The sequence below is a fragment of the Chiloscyllium plagiosum genome, unplaced genomic scaffold (assembly GCF_037043375.1).
Source record: "Chiloscyllium plagiosum isolate Xiang-an unplaced genomic scaffold, Cpla_swu_hap1 HiC_scaffold_13, whole genome shotgun sequence".
NCBI lineage: Eukaryota > Metazoa > Chordata > Chondrichthyes > Orectolobiformes > Hemiscylliidae > Chiloscyllium > Chiloscyllium plagiosum.
Genome location: NW_028270151.1, coordinates 6,131,530 through 6,147,545, shown reverse-complemented (window position 1 = coordinate 6,147,545; position 16,016 = coordinate 6,131,530). Strand labels below are relative to the sequence as shown.

General features: G+C 43.3%; 1 protein-coding gene across 3 annotated transcripts in view; it reads right to left on the bottom strand.

The window, feature by feature from the left end:
- Nucleotides 1–16,016, bottom strand: part of pid1 (phosphotyrosine interaction domain containing 1) — a 139,307-nt gene that overhangs the window by 64,171 nt on the left and 59,120 nt on the right. Inside the window, exons 1-2 of one of the 3 annotated variants that reach the window (XM_043702800.2) lie at nucleotides 15,268–15,286; nucleotides 12,630–12,776 (exon numbers count right to left, since the gene is read on the bottom strand). The exons of 1 other annotated variant lie outside the window; for it this stretch is intronic. In XM_043702800.2, the coding sequence (XP_043558735.2) occupies nucleotides 12,630–12,776; nucleotides 15,268–15,276 (156 nt within the window). In that variant the 5' untranslated portion in view covers nucleotides 15,277–15,286. Of the gene's footprint in view, nucleotides 1–12,629; nucleotides 12,777–15,267; nucleotides 15,287–16,016 lie in introns of those variants that run through there. One more of the 3 variants, XM_087993301.1, reaches the window with a different exon arrangement.

Sequence of the window (16,016 nt, the reverse complement as noted above, 5' to 3'; positions counted from 1 at the left end):
TGGATGACTAAAGAAATTGAGGGTTTGGTTCAGAAAAAGAAGGAAGCATATGTCAGGTATAGACAGGAGAGATCGAGTGAATCCTTAGAAGAGTATAAAGGCAGTAGGAGTATACTTAAGAGGAAAATCAGGAGGGCAAAAAGGGGACATGAGATAGCTTTGGCAAATAGAATTAAGGAGAATCCAAAGGGTCTTTACAAATACATTAGGGACAAAAGAGTAACTAGGGAGGGAACAGGGCCCCTCGAAGATCAGCAAGGCGGCCTTTGTGTGGAGCCGCAGGAGATGGGGCAGATACTAAATGAGTATTTTGCATCAGTATTTACTGTGGGAAAGGATATGGAAGATATAAACTGTAGGGAAATAGATGGTGACACCTTGAAAAATGTCCATTTACAGAGGAGGAAGTGCTGGATGTCATGATATGCATAAAAGTGGATAAATCCCCAGGACCTGATCAGGTGTACCCTAGAACTCTGTGGGAAGCTAAAGAAGTGATTGTGGGGCCTCTTACTGAGATATTTGTATCATCGATAGTCACAGGTGAGGTGCCGCAAGACTGGAGGTTGGCTAACGTGATGCCACTGTTTAAGAAGGGTGGTAAAGACAAGCCATGGAACTATAGACCAGTGAGCCTGACGCTGGTGGTGGGCAAGTTGTTGGGAGGGACAGGATGTATATGTATTTGGAAAGGCAAGGACTGATTAGGAATAGAGCTGAAAAATGTGTTGCTGGAAAAGCGCAGCAGGTCAGGATTCCTGAAGAAGGGCTTATGCTCGAAACGTCGATTCTCCTGCTCCTTGGATGCTGCCTGACCTGCTGCGCTTTTCCAGCAACACATTTTTCAGCTCTGATCTTCAGCATCTGCAGTCCTCACTTTCTCCTAACTGATTAGGAATAGTCAACATGGTTTTATGTGTAGGAAATCATGTCTCATAAACTTGATTGAGTTTTTGGAAGAAGTAACAAAGAGGATTGATGAGGGCAGAGCAGAAGATGTGATCTATATGGACTTCAGGAAGGCATTCGACCAGGTTCCCCATGGGAGACTGATTAGCAAGGTTAGATCTCATGGAATACAGGGAGAACTACAGAACTGGCCCAAAGATAGAAGACAGAGGGTGTTGGTGGAGGGTTGTTTTTCAGACTGGAGGCCTGTGACCAGTGGAGTGCCACAAGGATCGGTGCTGGGTCCTCTACTTTTCATCATTCATATAAATGATTTGGATGCGAGCATAAGAGGTATGGTTAGTAAGTTTGCAGATGACACCAAAATTGGAGTGTAGTGGACAGCAAAGAAGGTTACCTCAGATTACAATGGGCTGAGAAGTGGCAGATGGAGTTTAATTCAGATATATGTGAGGTGCTGCATTTTGGGAAAGCAAATCTTAGCAGGACTTATACACTTAATGGATTAGAGGTGCTGGAAAAGCACAGCAGTTCAGGCAGCATCCGAGGAGCAGTAAAATCGACGTTTCGGGCAAAAGCCCTTCATCAGAAACGTTGATTTTATTGCTCCTCGGATGCTGCCTGAACTGCTGTGCTTTTCCAGCACCTCTAATCCAGAATCTGGTTTCTAGCATCTGCAGTCATTGTTTTTACCTTATACACTTAATGGTCAGGTCCTAGGAACAAAGAGACCTTGGAGTGCAGGTTCACATCTCCTTGAAAGTGGTAGATAGGATAGTGAAGAAGGAGTTTGCTATGCTTTCCTTTATTGGTCAGAGTATTGAGTACAGCAGTTTGGAGGTCATGTTTCGGCTGTACAGGACATTGGTTAGGCCACTGTTGGAATATTGTGTGCTATTCTGGTCTCCTTCCTATTGGAAAGATGTTATGAATCTTGAAAGGGTTCAAAAAGATTTACAAGGATGTTGCCAGGGTTGGAGGATTTGAGCTATAGGGAGAGGCTGAACAGGCTGGTGCTGTTTTCCCTGGAGCGTCGGAGGCTGAGGGGTGACCTTATTGAGGTTTATAAAAACATGAGGGGCATGGATAGGGTAAATAGGCAAAGTCTTTTCCCTGGGGTGGGGGAGTCCAGAACTAGACGGCATAGGTTTAGGGTGAGAGGGGAAAGATGTAAAAGAGACCTAATAGGCAACGCTTTGACTCAGAGGTTGATACGTGTATGGAATGAGCTGCCAGAGGAAGTGGTGGAGGCTGGTACAATTGCAACACTTAAAAGGCATCTGGATGGGTATACGAATAGGAAGGGTTTGGAGGGATATGGGCCGGGTGCTGGCAGATGGGACTAGATTGGGTTGGGATATCTGGTTGGCATGGACGGGTTGGATCGAAACGGGTCTGTTTCTGTGCTGTACATCTCTATGACTATATGAAATGAGAAAGATTTGTCCCTAATCGCTTAATATTCCCGGGGATGTAGGGATCACAGTTTATATGACATTTTCGATATAAGGATGGATTATACAACTTAATGTGTCTAAAAGGAGTGTCACAATGAAAAGTTAGCTTCAATAGCCTGAACAATATTGATAGGCCTTTGTTCAGGCTGCAGGACAATATTGATAGGCCTTTGTTCAGGCTGCAGGACAATATTGATAGGCCTTTGTTCAGGCTGCAGGACAATATTGATAGGCCTTTGTTCAGGCTGCAGGACTCCTATAACAAAGGGGTGGCAACTCCCTAACACTCTAATCTGGAAACAGTTCATTTAAAACATTCCTTGTGAAGAAACAGAACACCCTCTGGATTAGGAATAAGAATTGGCAATGAAGGCATCACTAGGTGCAGGCAACCCTGGCCTTGAAGGGGATAAAAAATGTGTACTGTCTTCACTGGGCTTTAGTTAAGTTTTTATAAATTACAGCTGAGTACATTGTACTTGATTCCTAAATACAGCTTGATGCACCTTGTTGGGTCACACCCATCTAAGGACCCCATCGTTATAAATGAAGAATTCACAACTTCAAGATTTTACAAATAAGGGTTGTATACCTGAAAAACTTCAGAATGTGGGACTGAAGTGCAGGTTCAGAGATAAACCGAACAAAGTTCTGAAAGAGGGTCATTGGACCCGAAACGTTAACTCCACAGATGTAGCCAGACCGGCTGAGACCTTGCAACAATTTCTGTTTTTGTTTCTGATTTCCCAGCATCTGCAGTTCTTTGATTTTATTTTGCAAAGCAGCGCGCTCAGTAGATGGAATCCAACAAGATATTTTGCTTCATAGATTATTATATTTTGCTGATGAACATATAAAGAATTCTGTGTCTTTTATAATTGCAGGGAATGAACCATGGATCTGGACTAGCCACCTAGAGATTGTAGCCATGGAAGATCATGAAATTAAGTTTGATAAATTGGTTACATTTCGAGCAAGCCAACACACACCTCTAGTTCTCATTACATCGTGTTTTCTCTGAAATTGAAATGGCAAACCATCCCAATCTGCAGACAGTTGCCATGGAGCACATTACCACAGGGCATGCTGTCAATTAAAAAGGTGCACCACCATTACAAACCTAAAAGTGTGTTCAGTAGCTGTTTCAAAAAGGTTACTGGTGGATTTTGAGGTTTTTGTAATAATGACAATTACTGTAGGTATTTGCAATACTCAGCAGGCACATGTGTAGGGGCTTGAGAAACTAAGGTAGACGTTAAAGCTGATTTCAATTGGAAATGTACATATTAGACAGAAATGGGGCCTGTGTGCTTTTCTTACCCTTATTCATTCACAGGATGAGGATGTTGCTGGCTTAGCAGCACTTATTTCCCATCCCTAATTGCCCAGAGAGCATTTAAAAGTCAACCACATTGCTGTAGGTGTGGAGTCACATGTAGGTCAGACCAGGTAAGGATGGCAGTTTCTTTCCCTAAAAGACATTAAGGGCTTTTCCCAACAATTGGCAATAGATCTATGGTCATCATTAGACTCTTAATTCCAGATTTTTACTGAATTCACACTCCATCATCTGCCGTGGCAGGAATTGAACACGGATCCCTAGGACATGAACAATCCAGCAATAATCCCCAGTGCAGTGGTAGTATCCATACCTTTGAGCCAGGAGGCCTGAGTTCAAGTCCCAGCTGCTCCAAAGATGTGTTATACCAACTGGGCTCAGTTTAATTAGAAAATATCTTTGACAGAAAATGGTCAGCACTGTTACAGTCAGACTATACAACCATCTTACTGTCCTTGTGCTATGACACAGACCGAATCACAAAAGCCCTTTAGGTTTAAAGTGGCCGAAACATATAAATAAAGCAGAATAGTTTCAAAGTATTTGCATTTTCAGGAAAATTGACATTAGAAGGTAACATATCAGACCATGCACAAAGGAATTCAGTTCCTGTGGGAGTGAGTGAATCCCCTTAAACATATTATCTATAGGTCTAGACAAACGGAAACATATGCAGAGCTCCTTTGGTTGGATAGTCGGATGAGGCATGTATTTAAGATAAGCTAACAAGCAGTAGCTGATAGAAAGTGAATTATAGTTTGACGAGCTCAAATGGTATGTCTCAGGAAAACCACTTTGAGCTCTCTTGTGGTTTGATTTAAGTGTTTCTCAACATTCTTCATCAGCAACGATGACCTTCTTTATAAAGTTTAGAACACTTGAAAGCTTAGGACTGTTAGGCCTGCAAGATCAAGGAGCTCTGTATGTGCCTGCTCTCTATATCACATCACCTACTTCCTGCACACACTCTAACACTGACATTGCTACGGCGTAAGACATAGGGGCAAATGCAAGCCATTCAGCCCATTGAGACTGCTCTGTAACCTGGTAGCCCTCAATTCCACTTTGCTGCCTTTTCTTGATTCCCTTACTGATTAAAAATCCCTCTCTCTCAGCCCTGAATATATTCCAGAATAAGGAGCTGATTGGTTAAGACAGGGATGAGGAGAAATCTCTTCTCTCAGAGGGGAGTGAATCTGTGGAGTGCTCTATCACAGAGGGCTGTCAAGGGTGGGTTATCCCTCTGTTCTTCTAAGCTTAGCTAATAGGTTAGGAGACAGTAAGGCTTGTAGATGCTGGAAGCCAGAGTCAGTAGATGAGGAGCTGGAGAAGCACAGCAGGTCAGAGAGCACCCGCGGGGTAGGAGAGTCAGCATCTCAGGCTGAGACCCGTCTTCAGTCCCAGTCCTGACTGGGACTCTCTTGCTCCTCGGATGCTGTCTGACCTGTTGTGTTTCTCCAGCCTCATGTCTATTACCTACTGGGACTTTGTAGGACTCCAAACGCTGTTTGTGTTGTCTGGTGAGTCTAGAATGAAAGGGGAAGTCACATCAAACTGTGCTAAAGGAGGAATTCCTTCATTCAGAAGGTGACGGATCTTTGGCATTTTCTAACCCACGGGACTACAAAGCTCAGTTATGAAGGATGTTCAAGACAGGGATCAATAGATTTCAAGATGTTAATGACATCAAAGGATTTGGGGATAGTGTGGGAAAGCCATGATCCACAATGGTGGGACAGGATAGAGGGGCCAAATGGCTCACTGCTGCTCTATGTTCCTGAGGCTAATGGGTGCTGCCCATTCAGATTTTTTGACACCAATATGGAACCATCTACACGGTGTCTCACAGCGCCAGGGACCCAGGTTCGATTCCAGCCTTGGGCTACTGTCTGTGTGGAGTTTGCACATTCTCCCCGTGTCTGCGTGGGTTTCCTCCGGGTGCTCCGGTTTCCTCCCACAGTCCAAAGCTGTGCAGGTCAGATGAATTGGCCATGCTAAATTGTCCATAGTGTGAGGCGCATTAGTCAGAGGGAAATGGGTCTGGGTGGGTTACTCTTTGGAGGGTCGGCGTGGACTTGTTGGGCTGAAGGGCCTGTTTCCACACTGTAGGGAATCTAATTTAAACTTTATAATCATCATTCTTAATAAACTTGTGTTACATGTTCCTTGTAGTTCCAAGAATGATAATTATCTGCTTTTATCATCCTGCCTTTTATCAATCTCAACCTGAGCTACAAATCTTCTCAAAACTCGCTAGCAATTCATATCCCTGAGCAGGCCAGCTGGTTGGGCAACGAAGTGGATCGATTGGTGCCAACATCAAGGGCTTGGAGTTCCATATCAACTGCGGTGGGTAGAGGCAAAAGTTACAGGGGATTAATAAAAAAGACCAGGAAAGTGTAGTTGAGGATGATCAGATGGTCCTTTCAAATAGTGGAGCAGATTCAATGGGCCGAATAGCCTACTTCTGCACTGACAGCTAATGAGCTGTTCCATGTTGAAGCTGGGATGGGGATTGCTGGGATGTGGGCGTTACCGGGACGTGGGCGTTGCCGGGATGGGGATTGCTGGGATGGGAGTTGCCGGGACGTGGGCGTTGCCGGGACATGAATCAGTCCTGACTTCAGGCAGAGAATTGAAGAAGAGGTCACCCTGCTTTCACACAATTCCAATCTGATTTGAAGTGGGTGAACACAAGTATTCCTGCGTCAACTGTTGTGGTTCGATATGTAAAACCCTGAGCTGTAGGCGGCTGGGCTGTTGGAATTAACGTGGAGCATTTCAGCGGAGAGTTCTGATTGAGCCAGGCTGCATGTGGCAAGGAGCAAGGAGCTGGGAGCTGTGCTTGGATCAATTCGCTGGAATTTTTTCCTGATATTTTTCAGGAATATCCATGACATGAGCAGCAGGCAGCAGAGGATGGCCCGCACCAAGGACAGCGATTGCCAGACCTTTGTAATCATTGAACCTGCACGTCATTCCTGAAGAAATACACTTTGGGAGAGACAGACCTCTTAGTGATCCCACCAGTAATGGGACTTGTGTTTCCCAGAGGGAAGCCTTACTGACAGATTACCAACCCCCTTATCTCTTAACGAGACATTGGGGAGTTCAGGCAACATTTTGAAGTTACTCACAGTCAAAACTGAGTCAACTGGGTTTGTGTAGCAGTGGAACAGTTGAACAGGTAATTCCAATCAGTTAAGCAGAAACAAACCCATCTCATTGAACAGGCTGACGGGGCTGTTCCTATATGTGAGACGTAAGGGCAGCTCAAATCATAACGAAGAATAAATTACTGTGGGAAAGAGGGAATTAAGAAGGCACTTGCTCTGCTCAGTGAACGATGTTGTAATCATTGACAGAGGTACATTGGTGGTTAGCACGGTACAGGTTGGTAGCTTAGGAGATGGTGACGTGTCAATGTGACCAGCCCTCAGGGAGTGCAACTGAAGCATTGACCAAAATACAAGCAGCAGTTCATCCAGTGAAGAATGTTCGGTGAAGGATAGCCAGCGTTCTCAACAGCAAACACTGTATATCTCTTGGGTGCAGACTTTGAATAATTGTGGTAGGACTTCATGAGGAACACATTTTAAGATTGTGAAATCCCCATAAACATTATTCTGTCCTCCCACACATCTCACTCAGTCCCTGGTTTTGAACAGTGCGCCATTCACACGGTTGGAAACCACAAGGTAGCACCTCGCTGTGGATCATGGGATCAGTCCACACCGATAAAGACCACTCAGCTCAAAATACCTTAGTCAGCAAGAGGTGAGTAACCCTGTAGGTAAATACAGCTGCTCTCTCATTAGTCAGAGTCGACTGCTAGTGAGTGACCGCACCTCAGGCGAGGGGAGAGGTTGAGAAGGAGAATCCTTCACGATAAGCTCAGCTGGTGCGGGAATTGAACCCATGCTGTTGGCATCACCAATCAAGCTAAGCTACTGGCTCCATTGCCCATCCCTAATTGCCCAGAGGATATTTAAGAGTCAACCACATTGCTGTGGGTCTGGAGTCACATGTAGGCCAGATCAGGTATGGATGGCAATTTCTTTCCCTAAAAGACAATGGTGAACCAGATGGGGTTTTCCAACAAACAGCGATGGATTTGTGTTCATCATTATACTCTTAGTTCCAGGTTTTTATTGAATTCAAATTCTACCATCTGCTGTGGCGGGACTTGAACCCAGGTCACTGGAGCATTACCTGGGTCTCTGGATTAACAGCCCAGCGATAATACCACCGGGCCCTCACCTCCCCTATCGCTGCACGTTCGGACTTTTCTTGTTTGAATTGGGTGGCCTTTTGTGGTTCATTTGGTTTGTGCAAATATTTTACATTTAAAGGTGTTCGCCGGGGTTAGGCTGCCCATCTGAGAAAAAGTCGAGTCAGCGAAATTTCAGCTGGGGTCATCGACCAGGCAATAGAATCAAAGTGTCCTATTGCAATAACTTTCTGAGTTAGGTAAGGGTCAACAGGATTTCTGCTTTTTCCATGAACAGCAGCTTTTCTGGCCAATGCTGTCACAGGACTGGGCCAATTGTTCTATTTTCTTTGAAACAAGTTGCCTGTCCACAGCTTTTAGCTTGTTGGAATGAAACAATTTTTAAAAAAAATCAGAAGAATGTAAAATACATTAAAACATACTTAAAGGCTAATTGCAAAATCCCAGCGTTCTTCATCTTAGCAGAGGTCTAACTCTCTAATCATGACCATATTTGAATTTACAATATAAATCTGATGTACTGAAGCAACTGCTGTTGAACAAAGAACAAAACAGCACAGAACAGGCCCTTCGGCCCACCAAGACTGTGCTGTCACATGTTGCCCTTCTAAACTGAATCCTTTTTGCCCCTATGTGGTCTATATCCCTCTATTCGCTGCCTACTCATGTGTCTAGGGGAAAGCGAGGACTGCAGATGCTGGAGACCAGAGCTGGAAAATGTGGTGCTGGAAAAACACAGCAGGCCAGGCAGCATCCGTGGAGCAGGAGAATCGACGTTTCAGGCAAAAGCTTGAAGAAGGGCTTATGCCCGAAACCTTGATTCTCCTGCTCCTCAAATGCTGCCTGGCCTGCTGTGTTTTTCCAGCACCACATTTTTCTACTCATGAGTCTGTCAAGATGCCTCTTAAACATTGCTACTATATCCACCTCCTCTGGCAGCACATTCCAGACACTTACTGCCCCTGCTGGATATGCACATGGACAGCAACGAGTTGAGGGGTGTGTAGGTTAGGCTATTTTATTTTACATTAGGATTAACCCTCAGCACAACATCGTGGGCTGAAGGGCCTGTTCTGTGCTGTACTGTTCTATGTTCTATGTTCTATGTATCCTCTGTGTAAAAAATAACTTGCCTCTCACACCTCCTTTGAACTTACTCCCTTTTACCTTAACCCTATGTCCCCTAGTAATTGACATTTCTACCCTGGGAAAAGGACTGATCATCCATTCTATCTGTGCCTTTCATAATTTTGCACATGTATACCAGGTTGCCCCTCAGACTCTGATGTTCAAGAGAAAGCAAACCAAGTTTGTCTAATCTCTCCTAACAGCTACAGCTTTACCTCTGCGACTTGTATTTTCCATCTAACCCATCCCCAAAGTAACTAGTATGCTGGCACAGTCTTGGGGCAGTTGGTTAGCTCAGTTGACTGCATGGCTCGTTTATACAGCAGGGTGAATGCCAACAGCATGGGTTCCATTCCCACCAGAGCTGAGCAGATCACAAAGGACTCCCTTTGTCAGAGGCACACTGAGCCTCAAGTTAAACCACCACAGGTTCTCTCCCCTGGGGGAGCGGTCCAGTGAGACGATGGCTACTTCACCTTATTATGGTGTAACAAATTCTCTTGCATGACCCACCAGACAATTCAATCAAATAAGAAACAGGGAGTTAATCTCAGTCTATCACTAACGTGTCATTGGGCTTTAGATTAGATTAGATTACTTACAGTGTGGCAACAGGCCCTTCGGCCCAACAAGTCCACACCGCCCCGCCGAAGCGCAACCCACCCATACCCCTACATTTACCACCTTACCTAACACTACGGGCTTAAGAAACTATTCTTGGTCTCTAGTAGATACATGAATATATTTCATATTGATAAACTTTTTCAGAGCATATAACAAGGATTTCTTAATAAATTAGATTCCCTACAGTGTGGAAACAGGCCCTTCGGCCCAACAAGTCCAAACCGACCCTCTGAAGTGTAACCCCCCACCCAGACCCACTTCCCTCCGACTAAGGCACCTAACACTATGGCCAATTCATCTGACTTGCACATCTTTGGATTGCTGGAGTAAACCCACACAGACAATGTGCAAACTCCACACAGACAGTCACCCAAGGCTGGAATTAAACCTGAGACCCTGGTACTATGAGGCAGCAGTGCTAACCACTGAGCCATGGTGCTATAAGGATTTCTTAATGCAATATGAAAATACAGCTCTATTGTTGCATTATTTCTGATAGCAGGGCATTGACGTGAAGTTTCTTTCTCCACACTTGCTGAGTACTTCCAGCTGCTAATGTTTGTGGTTCAGGTCTCTGGTTTCTGCAGGAGTTTACTTTTGTATTCACTCTCCATGTTGATTACATTCCACAGGAGCTGACCTCACCCTCTCCTCATACCTTTTGTGCTCTCACCCAATCATAGCGCAGGATGTGGATATTAAAATGAACTACCCAATTCTCCTGACTTACAGTCATACAGCACAGAAACAGACCCTTTGGTCCAACTCGTCCATGCCGACCAGATATCCTAATCTAGTCTCATTTGCCAGCATTACACTTTCAACCGTTCCTATTCATATACCCATCCAGATGCCTTTTAAGTGCTGTAATTGTACCAGCCTCCACCACTTCCTCTAGCAGCTCATTCCATACACGCACCACCGTCCGGCTCCGGACTCCCCAGTCATCAAGAACATCCTTGCTGTGGTTATCCTATCTAGCTCTGTTAGAGTTTTATAGGTTTCTGTGAAATCTCCCTTCATTTTTCTAAGCTACAGCATCTTCTCATACATCCGTCCTGCCATCCCAGAATCCATCTGGTAAACCTTCACTGCACTCCCTCGATCACCAGAACATCCTTCCTCAGATAAGGAGACCAAAGGTACAAACCCCTGCAAAACTTACTTCCAGCGACTGGTGTACAAGGACACCAAGTCTTGTTGCACCTTGCCCTTTCCAAATCTATCACCGTTCAGATAATAATCTGTCTTCCTGTTTTTGCTACCTAAGTGGATAACTTCACATTTATCCACATTATACTGCATCTGCCATGGATTTGCCCAGTCACTCAGCTTGTCCAAATCACAACAAAGTAACGCTGCGTCCTCCTTGTAGTCCCACCTAGCTTTGAGTCACTCTCAAACCTGGAGATATTATGATGAGTTCCCACCTCATTATCATTACTATACATTGTGAATAGCTGGACCCAAGTTCTGATCCTTGCGGTACCCCATTAGTCACTACCTGGCACTCAGAAAAACACATGCTTATCCCTACTCTTTGGCTCCAGTCTGCCTACCAGTTCCCTGTCCATGTAGTTTGCTACCCTCAATCCCATTCTCTTTAATTTTACACACTAATCTCTTACATGGAAAACCTTCTGAAAGTACAAATTAACCACAACCACTGGCTCCCCCGATCAACTCTATTATTTACACCCTCAAAAGATTCCTATAGATTTGTCAAGAATGATTTCCCCTTTGTAAGTCCATGCTAACTCTGTCCAATCCTCTCCCTGTTTTCTAAGTGCTCAGCTATTAAGTCTTTTATATTGGACTCTAACACTTTCCTCAACATATGGTCAGGCTCAACTGGTCTATAATTCCCAAGTTTTTTTCCAACTGCTCTTTAAATAAAGATTAGCCACCCTCCAATCCATGGAAACTGTTCCTCTCCACACACCTACAGAAACATTTACAATCAATTTATAGGTTTCCCTACAAGCTTACACAATACTTCCCCCTCTTAATCATCCCCTTTATTCTTTTTTGCTGAAATCTAACTTGCCCCCAATCCACAGGTTTATTTTTGCCAATTTGCATGTCCCTTCCTTGGATCAAATTCTATCCCAAATTTCCATTGTCAACCATTGTAACAATGATTACAGAACACAGATTAAAACTGTAGCTGTCACTGGGTCAAAATTCTCCAATCCGCTCTCTAAAGTGCATTGTGGGTCTACCTACAGCAGGTGGACTGCAGTGGTTTAAGAAGGCTGCTCACCCCTCACCCTCTCAAGGGGCAACTAGGGACAAGCAATAAATGCTGGACCCAGTTTCCTGTGAATGAAATGAAAAAGTTTGGTGTGTTTTTAATTAAAGCAGCGCAGCTGCACTCTCTCACTTTGTTGACACCAAAACGGAGAATTTGTGACTGACATAATCTCCCTCTCCGACTCTGAGGAAAAAGGGTTTCTGCTGAATTATATTTCAACTGCAATTCTTACAATTGATGGGAGAAAGCAATTTATTTAATTTTCAATATTTATCATGGATTTTCACAAAACCGACAGAGATAAAGGATAAGGTGCTTGCTTATACCCTGAGCATTTGCTATCCTCATATTTACCTGCTGGCTCTCTGATCACACTCACTTTCTCTGAAAACTGAAACCTGCTGGGAAGTACACTATTGTAGAAGCCAAATAACTCTACGTGTAGGTCTGAGGTAACGTCGAAAGACTCAACAACCATTTACCGGTTGGTGTGCTCTGAAGAGACCAGTTGTGTGGGATGGATACTGGCACTCTGTTCAGACAGTAAACGCTACACTGAGGTTAAGGAATAAAAAGAAGCATATTCCTGTCTCAGCCTGGGAAATATTGTCAGTAATAAATGGCACATTGTTACTCTAAAAATAGCAGCATCAGCATGACCCCATATCACTCAGAGTTAGAACAAACCTTGCGCTCTGTATAAAAAGGGCCATTCTTTGGAGGAGCTGTGGGGGACAATTCGATAGCTTCAGGTTCATGAAAGATGACCGTCGGTAAGGGCTCTTTCCGAAGGGTCAGAACATTCAGCTTTGTTTTCAGCATGGTCTGAAAGTGCTGGAATGCAAAAAGAATGAATGAGTGATTTTTGAATTATCATTCACTGTTTTAAACAACATCGGAATTCCCTTTAGTAAGAGGATCCTTACAGCAAGATTATAAGAGGAATTCTTTTTAACAATTAGCAAAAAAAACCAATCAGCAGATCAAGACCTCAGGTTTTTGTGCATGTCAAAATAAGAGCAACATTTAATGCATGACAATGACATGGGTAGTTGGAAAATCATTTGCCCTTGAGCCATTGGTGCATCAATGTTGGAATGAGGAGCAGTGAAATATTTCAGAAAAAAATTGTTTTCATTAGCAATAACAAATGAAATATAACTGTAAACATTGTGCAACGGGAAAAGTCTTGCTTAAAAGCTTTGTGCAGCTGATGGATAATTTGGACGGCAAACATTAGAAATACAATAATGAAGAGTTCACTGAAAGGGCTAATAAAACTTCTACCGTCTTCCGACCTATCCTGGTTTGAGATTTTATAACAATTGGTACAACAGAGTAACGTGCAAAGCCATTTGAAAGCCATTTGACCACGTTTCTGTGGATCTGGGGTCATATCTTGGCCCCCAGTTTCCTTCCCTAATGGACAGCTTTCTCCCTCCAGCAATGGCTTCATGGTCATTAATAGATTGTCAATTCCAGACCTTTAATGAATTCAGATGCAATCATCTGCCAAGCTGGGATTTGAATCGAGGTCCCCAGCTCATCAGCAGAGTTTCCTGGATTAATAAGGCCAGTGATAATGCTACTTGGCCATTGCCTGCCCTCAGTTGAACGCATTGTAGAAGGACTTTTCTCCGTATCTCCATTATTTGGTTGTCACGTGCAGGCAATTATGGACTGAGTTGCGTACTGCAGATGAATTCCCTTAAGTTCTGACCTAGGAACCATTGGATATTCGATTAGCAACATTCACTTCCAGCTGGAAGCCACGTCTTATGAAATACAGTTTTGTGAGCTGTATCCTAACACTCGATGGGGCAACATAGTTCACACACTGGATGGATTTTAAAGTCCTTTATGAGGTTTGGATCAATATACAAGGACATATATGGACACTTGTAAATTTGAATGGTTTCATTTTGCCTGCCCTGCAGGTTTTTATTAGATCTTAGATCATTTTCAATTCCAAAGGATTTTAATTCTATTAAGTATTACATTTCCCCGTCATACTTTCAAATGAGTTGTACTGAACAATGTCTGTTTATGTCGAAAGAAAGAATACCATTAAAACAAAAAGAGGGACAAAGCACAGCCTTAATCCTACTTTATTCTCTAAGTGAAATCAAAAATCTTGATAAAAGACCAAAGTTTTGGTGCATTTCACAAGGAGCAATATTCGTAAACCAGCAATCCAGCACAGAATGACAAAGGTTTAAAACCACAGCAAGTTCTTTAATGTCCATATTAGAAATGTTCAATGAGTGTCTCAATCATAATCACACAGTACAGATGAGGCCCTTCAGCCCATCAAGTCTATACAACTGGTACAAGTTCTGGCAAGCTCTTCTAAAGATCTTTCCATGTTGTCTTTCTGAGATGAAAGAAAAATCCCAAAGAACAAAGAATCACTGAAAACAGCTCACTTTCTGTTCTGAAAAACTGGGTATGAGGTAGACCTATTACTGGCAAGTTGGAACTGGAAGAAACATCACCACAAAGAATGTAATAATGGCTTGGGCACGCTTAGTGGGTTTACAGGACAATCCTTCAACCTACAGGGCATAGATTTGAAAGCAGCCAATCCAATGGGTTGTAAGATCCTCTATTAATAATACAGAAATACTCTTAACCTAATTCCTAGGAGCATGTTATGTAAGCTTCCCACTGCTCATGACTGATGCAATAACATATTCATCTCACTTAGAGACAAAGTCAACAGTGGTTGAGGTGTGAAATTGGGATGTTACGCTAACAAAGATTGGGGGAGGGGAAATTGTCTGAACTTTTATGGTTGAGGTACATTTCTGGAGAACTGCAGCGAGAAAAGGCTTCATTCTCCCTTGGGCCTGTGCCAAATGTGACGTGTCAGAGTGAGGGATTGCAATCCTAATTTTCCTGATTATTTTATCCAATTTGTGTATTCATTTAAATCGAAATTAATGAGCCGTTGACAAAATTGTATTGGAACGTTTTGGAGCATGATTTCAGGGAATGCAGTTTTTATTATGAACCAATATCTACAAATTGTGTTTAAACTGCATCTTTTAGAGTGTCACAAGATGCTTCAAGGGAGTGTAATAATTGAAAAAAATAGATCTGAACCACCAGAGCTGATGTTAGGGACGGTGTCAAAAAGCTTGTTCAGAGATCCCTTTTAAAGAGAGCTTTAAAAGGCAGAATGGAAGGTGGAGGTGTTGTTTAGTGAGGGGATTCCATTCAGAATGGCTGCTCTCTTTCATGAGGCTTTACTGGGAGGTACTGGCAATATCTCTGGGCTGGTAATCCAGGACCTCAGACTAAGGTTCTGTATTGAGATACTCACATTTTCCATTAGTCTGTGGCTGCATTTTCTAGTTCTGAGACTTCACTGCGTAACAGTCTCTAACCACTGAGTCTATTCACTGGCAAGTAAAGCAGAGGTCCCTCTGTTAAAAGCAGATTAAGATTCTGATCCGACATCACTGTGGGAAGGAAACGGCAATAAGAGCCAAGATTGTTTAAAACCTCAACGGCAAATTCATTCATTTGGACTATTGCTGACATCACTGGGCCAACACCAACGTTGGCAAACATTCATCCTCCTGCTCAATAACAAGACAATAAACTACCCAAATATCCAGTGCGTCGTAGGTCTTGGAACGTACGTGACTACAACACAGTCTTAACCTTACTCTATTTTCCAAGTGAAATCAAAAATCTTGATTAAGACCGAAATTTCAATGCTTTTCACAAGTAGGCATATTCTTAAACTTATTCCTGATGAAGGGCTAATGCCCGAAACATCGATTCTCCTGCTCCTTGATGCTGCCTGACCTGCTGTGCTTTTCCAGCACCACACTCTCAACTCACATCCTTAAAGTAACAGTCCAACACAACATGAGAAAAAAAAACAAAGTTGGATGACCAGCCGCGATCATATTGAACGGTGTAGCAGGCTTGAAGGGCTGAATGGCCTCCTCCTGCTCTATTTATTACATGAGCAACTCTGGCAATGTCAACATTTGCTGCCCATTTCAATTTGACAATGACCCAAGTGGTTTGCTCAATTTGACAATGACCCAAGGGGTTTGC